This window comes from Drosophila virilis, unplaced genomic scaffold (assembly GCF_030788295.1).
Source record: "Drosophila virilis strain 15010-1051.87 unplaced genomic scaffold, Dvir_AGI_RSII-ME tig00001317, whole genome shotgun sequence".
NCBI classification, from domain to species: domain Eukaryota; kingdom Metazoa; phylum Arthropoda; class Insecta; order Diptera; family Drosophilidae; genus Drosophila; species Drosophila virilis.
Window position 1 is genome coordinate 378311 of NW_027212833.1, and position 21468 is coordinate 399778.

The following is a 21468-nucleotide window of genomic DNA, read 5'->3' on the forward strand; positions in this document are numbered from 1 at the left end:
AGTCGTACGACAAGCAATGACAAGCTGTGGTAGTATTCTTTGGGCCGCTTGTCACACGGCTGTATATGTGTATGTGTATGTGTATGTGTATGTGTATGTGTATGTGTATGTGTATGTGTATGTGTATGTGTATGTGTATGTGTATGTGTATGTGTATGTGTATGTGTATGTGTATGTGTATGTGTATGTGTATGTGTATGTGTATGTGTATGTGTATGTGTATGTGTATGTGTATGTGTATGTGTATGTGTATGTGTATGTGTATGTGTATGTGTATGTGTATGTGTATGTGTATGTGTATGTGTATGTGTATGTGTATGTGTATGTGTAGGTGTAGGTGTATGTGTATGTGTATGTGTATGTGTATGTGTATGTGTATGTGTATGTGTATGTGTATGTGTATGTGTATGTGTATGTGTATGTGTATGTGTATGTGTATGTGTATGTGTATGTGTATGTGTATGTGTATGTGTATGTGTATGTGTATGTGTATGTGTATGTGTATGTGTATGTGTATGTGTATGTGTATGTGTATGTGTATGTGTATGTGTATGTGTATGTGTATGTGTATGTGTATGTGTATGTGTATGTGTATGTGTATGTATGTGTATGTGTATGTGTATGTGTATGTGTATGTGTATGTGTATGTGTATGTGTATGTGTATGTGTATGTGTATGTGTATGTGTATGTGTATGTGTATGTGTATGTGTATGTGTATGTGTATGTGTATGTGTATGTGTATGTGTATGTGTATGTGTATGTGTATGTGTATGTGTATGTGTTTTTATACCCTTGCAGAGTTTATTCCAATTTTGGCGTGGAATGTGTAACGCATAGAAGGAAACATCTCCGACCCCATAAAGTATATATATTCTTGATCAGCGTCAACAGCCGAGTAGATATAGCCATTTCCGTCTGTCCGTCTGTCTGCTTGTCCGTCTGTCTGTTTCTATGAGAACTAATCTCTCAGTCCTTAACATTTCTTAATAAGACTTTGTAGAAGAGGGAGTATAGGATGTTTATTCAGCAGTGAATAATTTTCTTCGTATGTACATAAGAGCCACAGACTTAACAGTTTAGCTGTAGGTCCTCCTAGTGCCTGCACAGATCGAGTTTATTTTCGATAATGGCAACATTTTACTGACTGTTCCTACAACTTAGAAATTAAGTTGATTTGAATCAACTTAAGATCTAGCACGCAATCTATACTGTGCTAAAGGCACTAGATAATTTTCGGCAGGGAATAGTGACCAAGTGATGTTCGGCAAATTTAAATCACCCAATAAGTAGTATTTTTCACATAAACTTTAATATCAAAAGAAGGAGGAACATAATAGTATGTTATATACATATTCCGTGTAGGAAAAGATACCTTAACTGAGACAATCTCAGCGTTAGTTAGCGTACTAAATCAGAAAAGTTCGACCGCCTCAACGCTGCCGATCATTTCTATACAAAATAAAACTGTTCGAAAAAACCTTAAAATCAGATATGGTTGAATTTTTCCATGTTTCTGAAAGTGCGATTATATCCGAATCGAAGGAAATGCTGGCCATGAAAAGGTTTTTAAGAGACTTGATAAGAAGACGAAGTTAGTTTTTTTGGGGCAGAAATGATATCCTGTATTGAAGGGACTGGAAGGGTGACAGGCTGGTAACGCTTTTTATACCCTGACCCCGGTTGGGGTCTACGGGACACTTGGGGAAGGACCCTCAGTCGCACTACTCGGCTCGGGTAGTGGGGGCGTTGTCGTTGTGTCCTCGTTCCTACACCATGCTTCACCTATATCCTTCTGACGAGTGGCAAAGGGAGGGGTACGCCGCGAGTAGAGGGTGTGACGGAACTGGCGAAGACTTTCCTCTTGCCTTCCTCTCCTGTAGAACTCGCGACCCTGACGGGGGTCACGCGGACGACCTCCGGCACCAGGCCCAGGGAAGGGTTCGGTATCTCCGCTGCTGGCGTCCGCATCCAACGAGATCGTTATTATTTCGTGTTCCATCTGTAAATTCTACTTGTTTGGTAATTTATTGGTCATGTATATATATATATATATATTTTGTTTTTGTAATGCCCTATCCTCACAGTGCGGTTCACATCCTACTATGCCTATTCTGGTTACGCTATTAGGATTAAACTAATCTACGTTAGTATGTTAGTTACGTTGGCGACGGGTGTCGTTCTCACCCGGCGCCTGCTCGTGGGCATCCCCGTGCCCTGGGTCTTCCCCTTCGTCCTCCGTCGTCTCTCGGTGGAGTAGCTTCAGATGGAAGATCTTGGCCACCCGCTGTGCGATGGAGATTGCTGTGGACGATATAAAAGATTTCTTTTAACCTATCCGCCTTCATCCTAGGGTCAAACGCACTAGTTGTGGACCCCGGAGTCACCTGATCGTACAGAGCGGCGGGCAGCCATGGCTCCCTCCTCTGTATCAGGAAAGAGGGACTGAATCCTGTTGAGTCCGCCACGCTTGTGTTGACCGCTAGCGATATCTCCGCCAAGAGCTTGTCGCACGAGCTCTGATGGTCTTCGATGAATTGTGCTGTCATGGTCTTCACAGTCCGGCTTGTCCTCTCAGTAGGATTCTCTTGCGGACAGTACGGGGCAGTATATAGGACCTCTACACCTAGGGATTCCAGAAAAGCCTTGAAACTCCGGTTTGTAAATTGTACCCCATTGTCACACACGAACTTTTTGGGCATTTCGAATTGGCTCAAAATCCTCTCTCGGAACGAGGTTTGCAAGTGCGCCGCCGCGGCTCTCCTGAGAGGGACCAGCTCCACCCATTTCGAGAAAGCGTCATGGAACACCAATAACATGGTGTTGCCATGTTCCGACCGTGGAAGGGGCCCGACGAAATCCGCGCAAAGTACTGCCATCGGTTCTGCCACTTGCCTCATCAGCATATGTCCAGTCGGTTTGAGTTGCTCGCTCTTGAACTTTTGGCAGGTTTCGCAACACTTCACGTACTTGGCGGCGTCACGGATCATACCCGGCCAACAGTACCTTTGAGCTAGCCTCGACACTGTTTTCGTCAAGCTTCGATGACCGGCCGTGGGAGCATCATGGCATTCCGCCAATACCCTCTGGCGTTGACCACTGGTCACACATAGCTTCCAGGGAATGTAGTCTTCGTCATCCGTCCGGTGGCCCATTGCCTATATAGCTGCCCATTCTCTTCTTTGTAGTTCGGGAACTTGGCCGGCTCCTCGGCGATTCTTGCACGCATACTCGCGACCCACTTGAAGGCGACTCGGCTACCACTGCTTGTTGACAGGTCCCTAGAGGATGTCTTGATAGTGTTTCGGCCACGACGTTGAGCTTCCCTCGCCCATCGCGCGATCCTGCCTGAAGGGCTCTTGATCGAGTTGAGCCACTTAAGTGCTAAGTGATCCGATACCACGTCGAAACGGTACCCTTCTAGGTGGCAACGCAGCTTCGACCAAGCGATTGCCAGGCTCTTTCTCGGGGGCGGAATAGTTCACTTCGGCCTTCAGCAACTTTCTACGCACGTACGCTATAACCCGCTCCTGCCCTTCTATCGTCTCGCTCGCGTCAGTCTGTAGGACGAATCAGGCGGAAAAGTCTGGACAAGCCAACACAGGGGCAGTCGTCAAGCTGTCCTTCAATTGGCGCAGTGCCTTCTCCTGTTCTTGATCCCATACCCATTTCCACCCCTTCTTTAAGGGCGCTGTTAGCCGCTGTACCTGAGTTGCGAAGTTGGGAACGAAGCGCCTGTACCATGACGCCATCCCGAGGCACTGCCGTAACTTCTTACAATTTGTCGGGGCCCTCAGGTTACGTATCGCCTCCACCTTCTCTGGATCGGTACATATTCCTTCCCCGCAAATTACGTGTCCTAGGTAGACCAACCTCTCCCGGAAGAAACTGCACTTCTTCCTATTTAGCCTGAGATTAGCCGCCCTTAAACGGCGGAACACCTCCTTCAAGTTCAAGAAGGTCGCACACGCCGAGTGTAAACCGAATGGCCTCACCCGCCATTGGAAAAGACCTCTTCCTGGGACCGTGAAAGCCGCACACTCCCGACTATCGGCTGCCATCGGTATATGCCAGTATCCGTGCTTCAAATCCAGAGTGGAAATGAACCGAGCGTGACGCAACCGGTCAAGGATGTGATTAATCCTGGGAACAGGATAAGTATCTGGGATTGAATACGCGTTGAATTGCCGGTAGTCGATGCACATGCGCCATTCGCCAGTCTCCTTTTGGACTAAGATGATTGGGCCGCTGTGCGGACTACGCGACGGCTCGATGGCACCTGCCCTGATCAGCTCATCTATCTGTTCGTCAATCACCCTCTGCATGCCCGGATTCTTCGGATAATATCGCTGTTTTTATGGCATGTCGTCCTTAATCCCTATCCTGTGTTCCGCGATATGCGAGACGCAGCCTCTGCAGCCCCTCGAAGAGTGCCAGTTCCGACTCCAGGAACTCCCTAAGTTCCGGATCCAGATTCGCTGGCCACTCAGCCTCTTCGGTGCTGGGCTTGCTACACGTCTCGCCTCCTCCAGGCACCACTCACACCTCTGGCAGTCGCTCCTGATCACCTAGTTCCGCATGGATTCTAGCCATTGCTCCAAGTCCCTCCGTTGTCTGGCACCTTTCCGTGCCGCCTCCATGACCAGCGTAGACCTGTCTCTGAAAGTCTACCCGCCACCTTTTGGACACTTTAAGCGTTTGGTCCAATCCTGCGTCAGTGCAGAGCAGGTGGTCCCTTTCCCTGACCTGGGAGGCCTTCCTTCGGTTCCTTCTTCGTCTCTTCTGTCGTCGGTTGCCGAGCAGGCATTCGTGGTTCTTGGTTCTTGCGAGAGGCTTTCTTTCGGCTCTTCCTTGATTCCAGGCCCTGCGGCCGGAGACGTCTTAGCCTCTATGACCAGCTTCGCCTTGCCGCAGCGTATCGTAGTGCTTATCGCACCCAAAAAGTCCATCCCCAGGATGCGGGCATGGTAAGAATTAACATGCTGACTGTCTTCCCCGCTAGGCCGACGTCTATCCTCAAGGCCTTCCCTACTTCGAGCGTGGAACCATCTGCCAGACGAATGCGCGCCTGTTCGTTCTCCCTCCCCCGAATCGCCCACTTTCTTACGCAGTCTTCACTCATAAAGCTGCAAGTGGCCCCTGTGTCGATGGTAGCAGGCCGCCCGCCAATCTCCACCGTGGCGCCGATTCGGCCACTCTCCAGCTTAAGCGGGTGTGCTACTACCGAGTCCTGTGTGTGTTGGCGTCGACCCGACCCTGACATGGGCGACGCCATTGCCCGTTTCCCGCCTCCATGCGGCGACAACAATCCTGGTTACTTCTGCCCCGGTGCGCACATTCCCAAGAAAACAAAACGGGCGCATTGGGACATTCCCTGGCAAAGTGCCCCTCCTGTGCGTACCTGCGACATGCTCGTCGCCGATCATACCCGGCTCCTTCCTCTTGGTTCTTCATTCGGTGGGCCACTTCCGCACGGGCTGTTGCCTGCGGGGTGGAGGCTTGTCTATCCACAACGATCGCTTCGGCATCGATAGGAGTAGACCGGGATGGGTTAAGGTGTCGCCTCGGGGGCTGTACCTTCCTTTCTCACTCCGCGCTACTTGAGCTCGCAACCACCTGACTCTCTGCCGTGCTTCCGGAGTATTCCGTTCGCTGTCTCATCACCGTTTCGTACTCCACTGCCAGCTGGGTAAGCTGTGCCAGCGTGGAGAAATCTTGCCGACGCACGTAGAGCTTGTATTAGGGAGCGGCGTTTTCGTAAATCCGGTACAACTCCTGTGCCGGTCCATACATGGCGTGATGCATCAGATCTCTCAGCTCTATAAGGTACGCCTTGAACTCCTTCCCTTCCTCCTCAAGCCTTTCGAAATAGCGTGGGGCAGGAAGAACTGCAAGAAGCCCCTCCTGAACATCGACCATAGCACATCTTTAAGCCCGCTGCTCAGGAACCACCTAGTGGCTCTGTCGCAGAACACCTCGCTCATTACCCGGTGCAATCTGTCGAGGGCGATACCATACGTAATGGCTTGTTCCTCTAGGTCCTCCAAGAACCTGAAGGGGTCGGAGCGGCCATCGTATCTTATGCCCCACTTCCGAACTTGTTCCGGAACGTTTGAGAAAGGCTTAACCTCCGGCCGAGAATATGGTTAGGGAGCGTAGGGAACGTTATTATTGTCGGTCGGGTTCTGCCCCATACCCCCGTTGGTCGTGGTGGCAGCGATCCCTGTTTTTCCTGGGATCGTAAGCCTCTTCCAACCCCGTGACGGCCACACCAGGGAAAGGTGCGAGCTCCTAAGGTCAGGCTCTGACTTTTGGCGCGGTCACGTCACGTCAGATGGAACACCCCAGGTTAGCGGTTCTAACGTTTTCGCGAACTGAGACTTCATCTCGGCAAGATGAGCCCAGATCTCAGGCGAATAGCCACCCTCCTGCAAGTAGGTGGATAACCGCCTACGCCGTTGGTCACTCCACCAAAAAAATAAAACCAAATAGTTCACTGATTATTGTCAATAATACTTATTATCAATTTTGTTTTTTTTTTTTTTTTTAAGCTCCACCAATTATTGACAATCGTTATTATTTTAGAGTTCTGTTTCTTCATAGATTTTATTTTCCCCGATGTATATATATTAATATATATCTTATTAATGATATTATTAATTTTTTTTCACCCTTTGGTCACGCCACCAAAAATAAAATAAAACAAAATCAGTCACTTTTGGTTTCCTTAACGCTGACTTATCGCTCCTTTAACTTGTCTCATACTTCATTATTTTATAATTCACTTCGTTTTTGTTCAGTTTTAAACACTCTCGTTCTCATTGCTTGCGTTGGCTGTACTGTTCTCCTACTGTACAGCCTCTGTCGCGACGCCTTAACGGCCCTTCGACACCGACGTCGACTGCGGCGCGCGTCTGTGCACACGTGTGCAAGCGTGGTCTCGCTGTCTCCCGCCTGCCACGCGCGCGCTGTACTTTTTCGATCGCCGTTATTTTCTCGATGTTTACTCTGTGTACTCGATTCTGCTCACATTCTGGTCGCCTGAACGTACCGACCAAATCCTACCTCTCTCTCTATGTCTACATTAATTACTCCACTAGGTCACATCCCCGTACTACCTATTTTAGCGGGCAGTAGCCACACACTAGCTACACTATCGGACCTTGGCCTCGCACCAACTACACTGTGACCGCCCGAGGATATGAAAGTCAGCATTTTCTCTTCGTTACTTTAATTACATTCACTTTATTCATTAATGTTATTCACATCTAACCTACTGAGTTTGATAAACTGGGACCCTGCCACACTGCTTCGGAGCCCTAGCGCTCCGCTGTACACTTCTTCGTTATCACTCGCGCTCCTTGCTCGACACGTCCACTCACCCTGATCGTTGTCCAAAAGTGCCGGCTCGCTCGCTAGCGCTAGCCTCAGCCACTCAACTTCGCCGCGAGCTTTCACAGCCTGGCTTCGGAGCTTTCGCTCTTCGCCGCCGAATTGAAGCTGCGCTCTCGAAGGCAGTGTTGGGCAACCGATCAGCAACGTACGGGCGCAGCGGCAGCCGGCGGTTAAATTCAAATTATGAAAGGCTACTTGCCCATATATACGCACTCATCCCAATAATACACAGGCTATGCGATTAACGGCTCCTCTCCCTTATAATGCTACTTTAACTTAATTATAATATCGACTTTAACTTAATTATGATAATAATACACTTGATGCTTATAAACCATAGGAACTATCAAATAATACTGCCAATGGCTCCTTGCCATAACCTTGGCGATGCAAACGCCGGCTCCTTGCCGTGAGTTTAAAACTGTGGGAAGGCTAATTCTAGTAGCCGCCTCACATTGTTAAAATTTATATGCAGCCGGAATAATTGTGAAATTAGCTTACAACAAATTCCCCTAGACCAAATACCTAATTACTTAACCATTGGCTCTAATTCAACAGACATTTATTTCTCGAACTAACCAAATTCAAGCTTTACCACAAATGCCAGTCATCTGATAGCCTTTGTTTACTAACCACATTTCTTAGACATATTTGAATTTCACATGTTTGCAAAATATGTTAAATGCCGTCTGTACGTTTTCCCATAGTAATACACATTTTCATGTGTAAATTCACCATAAACAGATCGTGTTTTTTGCGGTAGCTTATCAAGTTTTTTTTATCGATGTTGTAAAAGATGTGAAAGTATTATTACTATAAACTGCTGAAATAGCAAGAAAAACAAGCGGCAAATTTAAATTATTATTTGAAATTGGAATAATCCCAGTTTTTAACATTCAAAGATGACCTCTTGATTTATATCATTATAATGAGTAAAATGACCTAGTCGGGAGTTTCCGAATATTCATAATTAAAAAAAAAAATTAAAACAGCATCAATGCTGTTGGTAGTATTCGCGCATTGTCGCGCATAAATATGTGTGTACATGTATATAGAAATTCTGTCAACTCGCGCTAGCTGCCAGTAGTTTGGTAGTTTTGCTGTTTCTTACGGATGGGTACTCTCTCTCTCTGAATCGTGGAAACACCGATTTGTTAGACGAATTTAAAATGGGGATGTCATTTCCGCGTGCCGAGCGGTACGACGTTGCATAACGCTGACCTAGCGATTTACCCGGTGCAAAATGGTTGACGTTTTTGTTAGTAGACTTAAATTACAGCAAAGACGCTAGCGATTTATTTTTTGCTATTCACCAGCAGTGTAAATAATACTCATAGTTTTCTAAAAAAAATTATAATTATTTTAACAAGTAAGATGCACTAGTCGAATAGGGAATACCTCGAACCCTCTTCTTCGAACACCAAATGCCCGTTTGAAGTAATAGAGATAAATTAAAAAAAAAAAAATTATTATAATTGACTTCTTGGCATTCATTTACAGAACAAACAACCTTGGAATTGAGAAGTGTGCATTGTTTTTATAGCCCGAACCCGTTGAAAATGGTTAAAAAGTGTATTATGTATATGTACAAATGTATGTAGCAGGCAGCAAAAAGCATCTCCGACCTAATAACGTATATATATGATCAGCATCAATAGCCAAGGTGAACTAGCCAAGTCTGCCTGTCTGTCCGTCCGTCCACCCCGTCTGTCCTTGCAGTATTTAAGAAGCCCAGCAAAAGGCAATGGAACATGAAAACAAGAACAGATCTAACAAATCATATTGGGAGGAATCAAAGACAGTTTTTCAATTAATATTATGTTATACTTTTCTACTGGTAGCAAATCAAGTGTAAACAGCGCCAACTTATAAATTCATTAAATATACAGATAGAAATTAACACTTAAACACAATTACATCTTCTGGGACTAGAAAGAGTAATAGCGCTCATTTACTTAAAGCAATATTGGAAAAAATTTGATTGCAAAAACAGACTAACCAAACCAACGTCTGCCGACCCCGCCAAGAGACAGAATAGCGCTAATAATCGTTGACTTGGCATTACTGCCGGTCACACATGCGCGCGCTGAGTGACCATCCAGAAGTAGTAACGAGGGTCTGGTAGCGCTCAACCAGAAAATGAACGTGTGAACTTATTCAGCGAGTGTAGTCGGAACGGATTCAACTCCGATTAGAAGGAGATCCTTTTTATACCCTGATCCCATTGAAAATGGTTAAAAGGGCATATTGTATTTCCGACCTCATAAAGTATATAAATTCTTGATCAGCATCAATAGCCAAGTCTATCTAGCCATGTCCGTCCGTCTGTCCGTATGTATGAAAGGATCTTAGAAGCTATAAGAGCTACAGACTTGACAATAAGATATACTGTAGAAAATTTCATTAATGTCAGTTAAGAAAAAAGATAAGTTATAAAGATAGTTATATGTAACTGCGCAATTGGATAGGGCAGCTAGTGCATATTCCAATAATTTCTGTACACATGTAAACATACACATTCAAGCGAAATTGCTTCGAATTCTATCAACAGCATTGCATTTTCGAATCTTTTCTGTGCTGCTAATCTAATAATACTTATTTATTGGTGTGGCTGTTGAGTAGAGGCATAGCAGGTGGTGCGGTCTGTCGCGAGTTCGAGCCCTACCGGAGAGAGTATTTTTTTTTTGCTGGTGTGGCAAGCTATGATTATCGGCCAAGCTCATACTTTGCGGGCACTATCAGAAAAAATGTCAAAAATTTTTAGCTCTTATAGGTTCTGAGATCCTTTTACCCATCTTTAATGGGTTCAGGGAATTAACATTTGGCAGTTTGCGACTGCAACATAATATCTATTTGAAACATCTATCAAAATTAACTCTTGAACATTTTAATTATAGCACCTCCCAAGCAAGTTGTCATTCGTGACAGTGCTAATGTTGAACGTTCAACAGTTGTTGGCCCCTACAGCGAAGGTGACGTTGTGGCATTGAAGTGTCAAGTTTTTGGTGGTAAGTTCTTTATCTCATAAGTTATGTTGTTGTATAAAATTTAAGATCGCATGAATTAAATGCATGATGAATTTACCGCAGATTTATATTTAAAAACTCGATAGCATTAAATATTTATAGTGAATAATAGAGCTGCTAGGAAAGCAAGAACACGAAGTTAGCTAAATTTCCAAAGGTTATGTTAAACATACATATGTAGCTTGTCCAATGTATCAAAAACCAAATTTTCTTTGGAAGGGCAACGATAAATATTTCAAGTCATTCCTTGAATACTACACGCTTGTGGTTAAAATTGCAATTATATATTCAACCGAAGAGTTTTCCGGTCTGCAAATACAATTTTATTGATGCAAAAATAAATATAAATTCGTTCCTGAATAGCAAACGTCAACGATTCTATCTTTTTCAAGTTTTTTATCATTGTCTATCCAAACTACGCTGGCAAAACGTAACAGATTCGGCAGAAGCAAGAGAGAAAGAAGTTTATTAGATACCCTTACACACATACAACAACTATTTGGAGCGTCGCAACATTGATATCTTTATTTATAGAAATGGGTTAAAATGGTTCAAGAAAACAATTATTAATAATTCTACCAAACATAACTACGAAATTATATTGTTCATAAACATTGGATAAAAGTGTGTATATATGAAGGTAAGTGGTATTTTGTTACACCACTTCATATAGGTAAAATACCTTATTTTGAAAAGGCTGGTCAAAAAATGAAAGTTGAAAGCGAGTGAAGAAGACGAAGACATGACTTTGCTTATGATAGGCATAGCAGTGCTTAGAAGACACAACAATGAGTTGGAATGCTGCAGAAGCTAAGATTATTTATTTATTTTATTTATTAATGGTCGACAAAACGAGTGTCTTCCTCATTATTCAAAAGATTGTACAATAGAATTATATGCTAAAAGTCTAGTTAAAGGATACAATTTTCTAAATAGCATCACCGACCGATGGAGGTGTTTTATTTGCCACTCCGGCCAGCTGTGCCTCTTTTCACAGCTAATTTTGTCAGTGACGCTATTAGAGTCTACATCTAAGCAGAAGGTTGTAAGTAGGAAAAAAGTAATCTCAAGTAAAATTAAAAATAATCTTAATTTGCTATATTAATAAAGAAAATACAATAAATAGGAAAAAAGAAAGTCAGAAGATTGTTAATAAAGTAAAGCAGTGTAAGTTAGATAAAGAGTGTTAAGTAGATAGGACAAAGAAGAAAGTAATGGGAAATCACCGACCCGGTGGGGGAAAATTTTTCAGCCTGTCCGGCAAGCTATGCCCCTGCTCATAGCTGGGAATGGTCAGCGACTTCCCGAAGGTATCCTAAAAGCAAAGATTTTATTAGGGGTAGAGACAGTTCGGTAGAGAAAACGTGATGCAAACTATTATAATATTTACATAGCACGCGAAAAGAATTGTGCATAGCGTAATCTGTTGTGCACGTAGATAGCTATAAGGGGCGATAATTTCTGGTTGGTCTAGCCGGAACAGAGAATTGAAAACGCCCTAGCAGAAAAGGAGAATCTATGTCGCCAATAATCAACTTATGTAGAAGGACAACACCGAGAATTGTCCTACGGTTGGTTAACGACGGAAGGTTGAGAAGAAGCAGTCTGCTGGAGTAGGATGGCAACCGAAGATTAGGGTCCCAATTAAAACCTCGTAAGGCAAAAAGCAGAAATTGCTTCTGAACAGATTCAATACGATCCTGGCTGTTGTTATACTGTGGAGACCAGATGCAAGAGCAGTATTCAAGGATAGGGCGAACAAAAGAGATGTACAGAAGTTTTGTTATAAAAGGATCGTTAAACTCTTTAGACCATCGTTTAATGAATCCAAGTACACCTTTTGCCTCATTAACAATGGTATCTATGTGAAGATTGAAACAGAGTTTAGAATCAAAAATAACGCCTAGATCCTTAATTGTTAGTATACGTTGAAAAGGGATATTGTCGATTGTATAACTGACAAGATAAGGTGTAGTACGATTAAAAGTCATAAACATGAACAATTTAGATGCAATTGATTGGCCGAACATCAAAGTTGCATAGCTTCAAATCGTCTTGTAGACGAGAATGATGTAGGGGGTTAGTGTATGATAGAAAAAGTTTGACATCGTCCGCATACATGAGTACACGGGCATGTGATATAACAGAGGGAAGATCATTTATAAAAAGAGTAAAGAGTAAAGGTCCAAGAAGACTACCTTGAGGAACACCAGAAGTAACGTGAACCCTTTTAGAGGTAGTCAACCTCAGTATTACTCTTTGGGTCCTACCTTTTAAATAAGAATTAATCCAACGTAAAAGGGACAGAGGGGAACCTATTCGGTCAAGTTTAAAAAGTAAAATGTCATGGTGCACTGAGTCTTAGCAAAGCCTTACTGAAGTCAGTGTAAATGACATCAGTTTGCATTTTCGAAAGGAAAGCATCATTTACCAAGGAACTAAACTCAAGCAGGTTGGTCGTGGTTGACCGATTCTTTACGAATCCATGTTGAACAGATGAAACAACTGATTTGCAGAAATGATGCAAATTCGAAGTGATTATTTTTTCAAATAATTTAGGAATAGCGGACAGTTTTGCAAAGCCCCTGTAATTTTGTATATCAGACTTCCTACCTTTCTTGTGAAGAGGAATGATATAAGATTCTTTCCAAAGAGATGGAAAGACAGAAGTTTCAAGGGATAGATTAAAAAGCTTTAGCAATGGATAAAAAAGGGAAGAACTACACTGCTTGAGTAGACAACTAGGAATATTGTCCGGCCCAGGAGAGTAAGAAGATTTTAAAGAGTTTATAGCTAATAGGAGAGAGGAGTGTGAAATAATTAGCAAAGAGGTTAGCAGAATCAGTGTCATTGCTAGCTTTATCCAACCCAAAGAAAAAAAGAAGATTGTAAACTTGAAGATTTACGCTTCAAGTTTACAAAATTATAAAACTGTCTCGGATTTCGGGCGAATTGCCTTTTACAACGAATTAGATAATTCTCATAGCATTGAGAATTAAGAAGAAAGAAGTTCGACTTGGCTATGGAATATTTAGCCAAGTCTGTACACGAACCAGACTTTTTAAACTTTTTAAAATATTTGGATTTTACATTTTTTAGATGTGATAATCTGGGAGTAAGCCAGGGTGGTTTTGAAAAAGTAGTCGAAGGAATTGACTTAGGAATACACACATCTAAGAGGGAGCTTAGGGTGATATAAAAAAAATTAATGGATGTATTCATATCAACTGAGTCATATAAAAAAGACCAATCGGTTGAATAAATAAGCTCATTCAGCAAAGAATAATTACCTTTGCGAAAGCAATAGCGGGGCTTATTGGCTGATGAGCACGAAATGAAAGGATTATAATTAAGCATTGTAATCTCTAAAGTTGGATGATAGACATCCTCAGGAAGAGATAAAGGAGGGGACCTAGACACATTAGAAATAAGGTAGTCGTTAACAAATACAAGGTCAAGTGTTCTATTCATATGATTAGAAATTGAATTGATTTGAAACAACGAAAGATCAAGCATGCAGTCTATAAAATCGTGCTGTGCTGAGGGCACTAGATAATTTTCACCAGTGAGTAATGACCAAGAGATGTTCGGCAAGTTAAAATCACCCAACACCATTAATAGGTCATTATCACGCACGTGTGAAGAAACCTCTTTAATACAAGTAATATGATTCATATAAACTTGAATATCAGAAGAAGGTGGGACATAAGAGCATGTTACATAGATATTCCGTGTAGGAAAAGACACCTTAACTGAGACAATCTCAGCGTCAGTAGGCGTACTAAAACAGAATAGTTCAGACTGGAGAGTGGCTTTAACGGCAATTAACACCCCACCACCTCGAGTCGGCCGATCATTTCTAAACAAAATAAAGTTATTCGGTAAAATCTCAAAATCAGATATGGTTGAGTTTATCCATATTTCTGAAAATGCTATTATATCCGAATCAAAGGAAGTGCTGGCCATGAATAGATTTTTAAGCTTTGAAATGAGACCTCTGACATTCTGATAATGAATAAAGCTTTGGTGAAGATGAAGCTAGTTTTTTGGGGCAGAAATGGTACCCTGTATTGAAGGGACTGGAAGGGTGACAGGCTGGTTACGCTTTTTAGGCTTGAACTCATGAACAATCATGTGTGGTGGCCAAAATTTGGTATCACAAATGATTGGGAACATATCATGTGAAACATTTATTTTGAATGATGATATTTCACGAGGGGTGGAGTAATTAAATTTGGTTATAGACACGCTAGCAGAAGATTTGCTAGCAATATAGGCTGCCAATGACTCAGAAGTGGTGTCCGACGGAAGTCGAGACACAAAAACTTGCCTACGAGGGGCAATTACCGTTAAAGTAGGCGCTGATGGGGCTGTAGGTAATACAGGAGTTGGAGAAGCTATCGAGGCACAATGATTGTTTTTAACAATCTGGGCAAGATTGCGCGCAGGTCTACCTTTGCGGCTAGGAGCTGACGGGGCTGAGGCAGTGTGATTAATTGGGACGGGATCAGGTACGGGCTCTACTGGGACTAGTACAGGGGTTGAAACAGGGGTAATTGGACAGTCGCTTGGAGAAGGCGACAAAGACAACATTGGAGATACCTCCAAGTTGCTAGGAAGGGACAAGAAAGTCGTTGGTGTCTGAACAGACGTAGAGGGCAATTGCAAAAGTTGAGGCTCCAACCGGCGATTAGTTGGGGACTCAAATTTATATTTGCCAAGCAACTCGAAACTCGAGTCAAAATTACTCGAGAGCTGCTTAGCCACATTATTTAATTTTAAGAATTGACTTCTCACAGAATTATACATTCTGGAGAAATCAATTTGCTTGTCGATGCATTCTGGGCACGACCAACGCAAGCCACCGCAGCCCTACTTGGCAATAGCAGCGATCTTGTCGCAATCACCCCCAGTGAGACCTGCACATTTAGCATGCATCATATTCCCACACAGCCAGCAATTAACAAATTGCGGTAGTGCAGAATCGTCAGCCTGCTTGAACGTGCACGCTTTCTTACAGCACGACATAATTATTAAATGCGTAAGCAACTTGCGAGAGCGCAGAGCAAAACGAAAACGGTGCACAAGATAGAGCAAGTAAACACTCAAAAAACAATTATTCGTACACAAACAAATTGGTTGTTGCGAAAAGCAATAGAAAAAAATTTTGCGAGAGCGCGATGCACAAGCAGAAAGTATGCAGCGAACACACGCACAAACAAGAGTATGCACAGGGGAGCACCAAGGCAAAAGAATCAAAACAGGCAATAACAACAAACACGGAACTGACGCCGCGTTTTATAATGTATGAACGCTAGGATATCAGAACCTATAAGAACTAGAGACTTGCAATTTAGCTGTAGGAATTCCTAGTGCCAGTGCATATCGAATTGGTTTCCGATGATCGACAACTTACCCCATTTCCAAGCAATAAATTAAAATCGATATCGTTAACCTGCTTTTCGACCAAATTGTGTAAGTATTAAGAGCTAGAGTCACCTAACTTAATTGGTTGCTTCTAGAATATTATATAAATTAAATGTTCTTAAATGATTTAAAACTGATTTTGAAACTGATCGGACGGTAAATAAACAACTTTCATACAAACGTTTTCCGCCAATTTATAACTACGGGTCGAATTTGCAAAATCGGTAAAACACGTATTTATTAAGTTTTTATGTATAGCTTAGCAAATCGGAAAAAATTTAAACGTCACCAAAAACTCCTTGAAATGCACTTTTTACCGAAGATTCTCTCATTATGCAAAAAATGTGAAACACGTCTAAATGATTTTCCAAAATGAATTTGAGGGCGAAACGTCATCAACCAAATCTTTGACCCCCATTTTTACCAAGGAGGAATACATTTTTGTAAAAGTGTAGTCGCCTCGGCGTGGCAGTTCCAAGCAATGCGACAATAATGCTTCTATAACAGTCGCAGCATGCAGCTTAATTTGACATTCCCAATCATTATGAACTACCAAATATTTTGACATTCCCAATCATTATTGTGACCTTTCACGTGCAATCACGTACCGTATGCGCCGATACGGCTATCCTGACCATAACACGACCTCGTCAACATTACTAAAGCGTTTTGCTATACAGATCATTGTATTAAGAAATATAAAATTTAAATCAATATAATTTAATATTTTTTCGCTTAACTTTCTTGTGCATAAATTCATTTAATATATTTAATATTCAAATGCCTGTTTCATTCTTACCAAACTCGTAAATATTTATTTTGCGCCACCATGATCAAAACTTATGTTTTGCACTAGTACACCCATTTTGACCAATATTTAAAATTTCTCAATCCTAGGTGCATAATTGACTCATGGATTTGATTTATTGCCATCTTAAAGCTCGATGAATAGTTGATAGGACCGAGTTCCGCCATTTGGCTGTATTTTTTGACAAGCTATTCGTGCTCTCAACTCATAGGTTTTTGTGATGTCATGGGCCAGAGAATTTTCTTTTAATTTATTCACAATATTAATAATATCAGAATCTTAAAGTTGTTCAGCCATAAGCCAATTGCTAGAAATTTCTACCAAATTAATTCGTTTTTCAAAAATTTTACAAGTTACAATAGTCTAATCGGCCGGAGGAAGATTTCTTGAGAAAAAATCAAAGTGAGCCATACGTTTGCCTTCCTTACATTGAATATCAAATGTGAACGACTGAAAATAGGCCCACCACCTTTGTGCACTTGGAAGTAGTCTTTGATGGCTTAAGTGAGTTGCAATCAGTAAAAACAACAAAATTTCTGCCTAACAAATAATGGCGAAAATGTTTTATTGCCATGACAACAGCAAGGGTCTCAAACTCATACGAATGGTATCGTGACTCAGCGGGTGAAGCAGCCTTACTATGATATTCAACCACATGGAGCTCGTTTTGAATTTTATGTTATGAAATGGCACTATATCCACGAGCGCTTGCATCGGTATGCAACTTGATCGGATTCTGCGGATCAAAAATTATTAAGAAAAGAAACCATTTTTTTCCGTATTTCTTCATATTCTGGCTTCCAACTAAATTCATTCTTTTCTGATGCTAAAAGATATATTGGTTTCATAAAATGCTGGAAATAAGACGCTAACCTTTCCCAGGCGCTTAACCTTTCCCAGGCCTCAATTTTCGTTGAAACTACTATCAGTACGTCATCCATATAAAGAACCTCAAATTTATTTGCAAGATCTCTGAGGGCTTGCGTCACTCTACGTTGGAATGTTTTTAAGCCCAAACGACATGCATAAAAATTCATACTGGCCATCTGGAGTGACAAAGCCTGTTCACTCTATCGAATCTTCATGCAGAGGAATTTGAAAATACCTGCTTGCCATGTCTAAGCATGAAAAATACTCCATCAAGTCTAGCTATTTGATCCGATAAAAGGGGCAATGAGTATTTATCAGAAACTGCTTTGAAATTTAAACTTGCATAAGGTTAGCAAATAGCTTTTATGATTTTACATTCTATCAGTTGGATAGTACTTACCGACCAATAACGATATCGTTTCTCAAATGTTTGTTTTCTCTGACATGAAACTATATTTCGATACAAAAATTGTTAATTGTATCGAAACTATTTTTGCAAAGTACTACCAACGCTATCATTGCCAATACCTTTCATCATCGCGCATGTGTAAAACAAGTCCAAGCTCTTCACAATTTAAGCAAATTATATTGAATGATCCTTGCCTGTTTGTGATCCTGCCGTTACGTTCTATACCATGCGCAGACGGCCATCTTGTGGCCTAATTTGCTACAAAAAGGGCATCTCATTGTTGAAACCCTCTGACCTTTTATCTCAGAAAAAGCTTTTTGTTTCTTTTGTTGAATGTGAATACCCTAAGCTTGGTCTGCAATTCGCTTCTGGTGCGCACATTGGAAGTAAAGGTCAAACGCTGCAATCTGCAATCAGCATGAGCCAACTGAGCAAGCGGCACAGAAACTGCGATTACTTCCACTTCCATATTATGGCATTAAGTTATAAGAGTCGCCACCATGTGACTAGCATAATTAGAAAGACCTTCACCGTCGGTCGAAGGACTTGCTAGCGTTGCCAAAAACATAGCCGCTGGTGTTTTCGTACTGAAAAAACGCTGAACAAAAAGTTCCTTTTATTCAGCCTAAATTATGTCAGGGTAACATAACTGTGACGACCACTGAAACGCATTTCCTTCCATTGCTGCACTTAGAGCCACTGGATTCATCCCGCTGGATTCCCACTGGATTCATCCCCCACCTCCTAAGGTGCAGCTTTCAAACGACCATCATTATAACTATTTATCCTACTAGTTGTTACAACTTTCTTAACCTATCCTCACCCTTCTTTCTAATTGGGGTCTTCTTCTTGTGGTCCGTGGTAGATCTTTAGTTGGGCAACGTTACCTACCCGCTTCTCCTGTTCGCCATTGTGCGCCAAACGCACCATATTGGGCGACATGTACCTGACAACCCGGTAGGGGCCGTCAAACTTCGGCACTTACTTTGCCGAGATCCCGTCAGCAGCTTTTCACAGCTGGTGCTGGCTTAGCTAATAGTATCTCGAACTATCGTATTCCTCACTCCTTGATGACCCGCCGTCGGGGCGTTGTGACACTCCTGCAGGATTCTCTGCCTCTAATTGCCGGCGATAGGTGGCGGTAAATTTAGCCGATCTCGACAGCGTAGTACAGGTACTTCTCTGGCTTCTAAGTGAGTTTTTAAAGCATGCAGGCGGCTTATCCGAAGGGATGCTGTTCTTCCACGGCCTGAGGGCATGCCTCTAATGGCTATCGGGATAGCGCTTCAGCTAATGGGTTAAATTTCCCTTGCCGGTATTGCGCATCAAACTGGTATTGCTGTAACTCTAAGGCCCGCCGAGCGATCCTTCCAGATGGACTCTCTATTGAGTTGAGCCCTTTGAGTGCTTTGAGTCCTTTGTCGCACCTTTGACGATGATGTCGTCCAGATAGACGAAAGAGTGGGGCTCCATTCCCGGCCCTATCACTGAATCCAATGCCCTTTGGAACGTGTTGCATGCCGAGTGCAGACCTAATGCCATCGCTTCCCCCTGGACCGTGACCGCGGTATACTGCGTGCTCCCATCTTCGAAGGGAATCTTCCAAAATCCTTGCTTCAAATCCAGCGTCGAGACGGTGCGCGCGTGCCGAAGGAGCTATAAAATATAATTTATCTGGGGTACTGGATATGCGTCCGGAATCGAATTACCACTTAGCTGCCGTAATTCGATGCATATTCGCCATTCTCCGGGCTTCTATTTCACAAACACAATCGGCGCCCTGTACGGGCTTCAGGACGGCTCGTTGGCTCCCGTCCGGAGCAATTCCTCCACCTAATCGTCGATGACTTGCTGCTTCACCGGGTTCCCCGGGTAGTTCCTCTGCTTGATAGGCTCGTTGCACTGTTAGGATGCCCCTCTCCAGACGCTTGCCCATTGGATCCAGCCACCCTTCCCAGCTTCGTGGTTTTAGGTGTTTATCCATGCTTAGCCCCCGAATCCCCGCCTTTGCTAACCTCCGTCGTCGCCTGCCCTTTCACCAAAACCTTATCGAGTTATCCTTCAGGCCCCGTTTCCACTCCTTTATTGGTCCTTTAAACAAATTTGCGTTATCTGACCGCGCATCTAATGGCACTCTGGACACATTGCTTTCCGACCGGGGCTCCACTAATCGGCGGGAATGGTCGTCTGGTCGTTTACCCCGATTCTTGGCCAATCATCCTGTTGGCAGCCTCTTCTCTCGGTATGGGTTCTGCCCCTGGAACAGCCTTGCTGAGAGCCACTCCGCCGACTGGTGGTGAAGGTAACCTGGAAAGGTTATTTATGCCGATTGTTGTCTGCGCTTACCGCTCGACTAGATACGTGCCCATACTATTCCCTAAACTAGATGGTGCCTTATTCCTTCGTACTCGACGGCTAACTGTATGAGTTTCCACAGCGACGAGAAACCTTGTCTGCGCACGTACAATTTATACTCTAGGGGTGCGTTGTCATATATCCTACTAAGTTCTCTCTCAGGGCTGTATCGAGCGTGGTAGTTTGAATCCTTCGCCATCTTGTTGACGACGAATACGGATTTTGTCTTCTAACAATTCAAAGTACCGCGGGAGTAAAAAGAAATCTAAACATTTCTCCTTGAATTCATTCTATAACACATCTATTAGCCCACTCGTCATGAACCAGCGAGCGACTTCGCCGATCATGACCCTAGGTAAGCTATCTGGGTCGATGTCATAGGACAAGGCCTGATCCTCCACGAAGGACAATGGATCAGTCTGTCCATCGATTCTTATACCCCACTTACTGACTTGTTCGGGTACGATGCAGTGTTCCCTTAACTCGAATGGTAGGCGAGTTGGTGTTGATGATCGCCCGCATCACGAGCCTTACAGCTCGGCTTCACTGGGAATTCGAGTAGACGAGGAGGGCTCAGACGTGGGACGGAATCCGATTCGGATTTTGACCGCCAATCCTATTTAACGGGGTCAGGCTCGGGCTGGACTTTCTGCTCGGGGATCCGGCAGTGTATGGCCTCTTTCGTCGCAAGTGGATTCAACGCTAACATCAATTCTTGCTATCATTTTTATATATTTATTTTTCAATATCAGCGTGGCCTCTACTTTTCGTATTTCATCATTACAAATGACTTCATATACGTTGGGCATAGAAGCTTTCTCAAGAGTTTGCATAGGCAAATCTACTTGATCTTTCATAGCGAAGGAGTTTTTCTGTTTACGTTGGTGCCTGATGTTACTATCACTGAAAGTCACTTTCAGGACTTTTATTTATGTCTCTTCTCCTTCTTCTTCTTCAATGAATTGCTGATAGCTCTTGGTCTGTGGTTGACTTATTAGTTTCACCATTAATGAAACTGCGAGATGCACATGCTGCAGGTAATTGAAGACCATTGCATTTTTGAGTTAAAACTGCCTCTTTGCTAGCATCTGAGATTACGCAAAATTCTTTGATTAAATAAGGGAATTGTAGTAAAGTTGGATTCATTAATGCCGTGTTAAGATGCTCATTGGCATGCTGG

The 21468-nt window shown here is 42.9% G+C and overlaps 1 protein-coding gene across 6 annotated transcripts in view; it reads left to right on the forward strand.

Moving 5' to 3' along the window:
• The window catches only part of LOC138911529 (lachesin-like), a 202912-nt gene that overhangs the window by 148725 nt on the left and 32719 nt on the right, over positions 1 to 21468 (forward strand). For all 6 annotated transcript variants that reach the window (XM_070210854.1, XM_070210855.1, XM_070210857.1 and 3 more), the window contains one exon: positions 10291 to 10401. In XM_070210854.1, coding sequence (XP_070066955.1) covers positions 10291 to 10401 — 111 coding nt within the window. The remainder of the gene's footprint in view (positions 1 to 10290; positions 10402 to 21468) is intronic.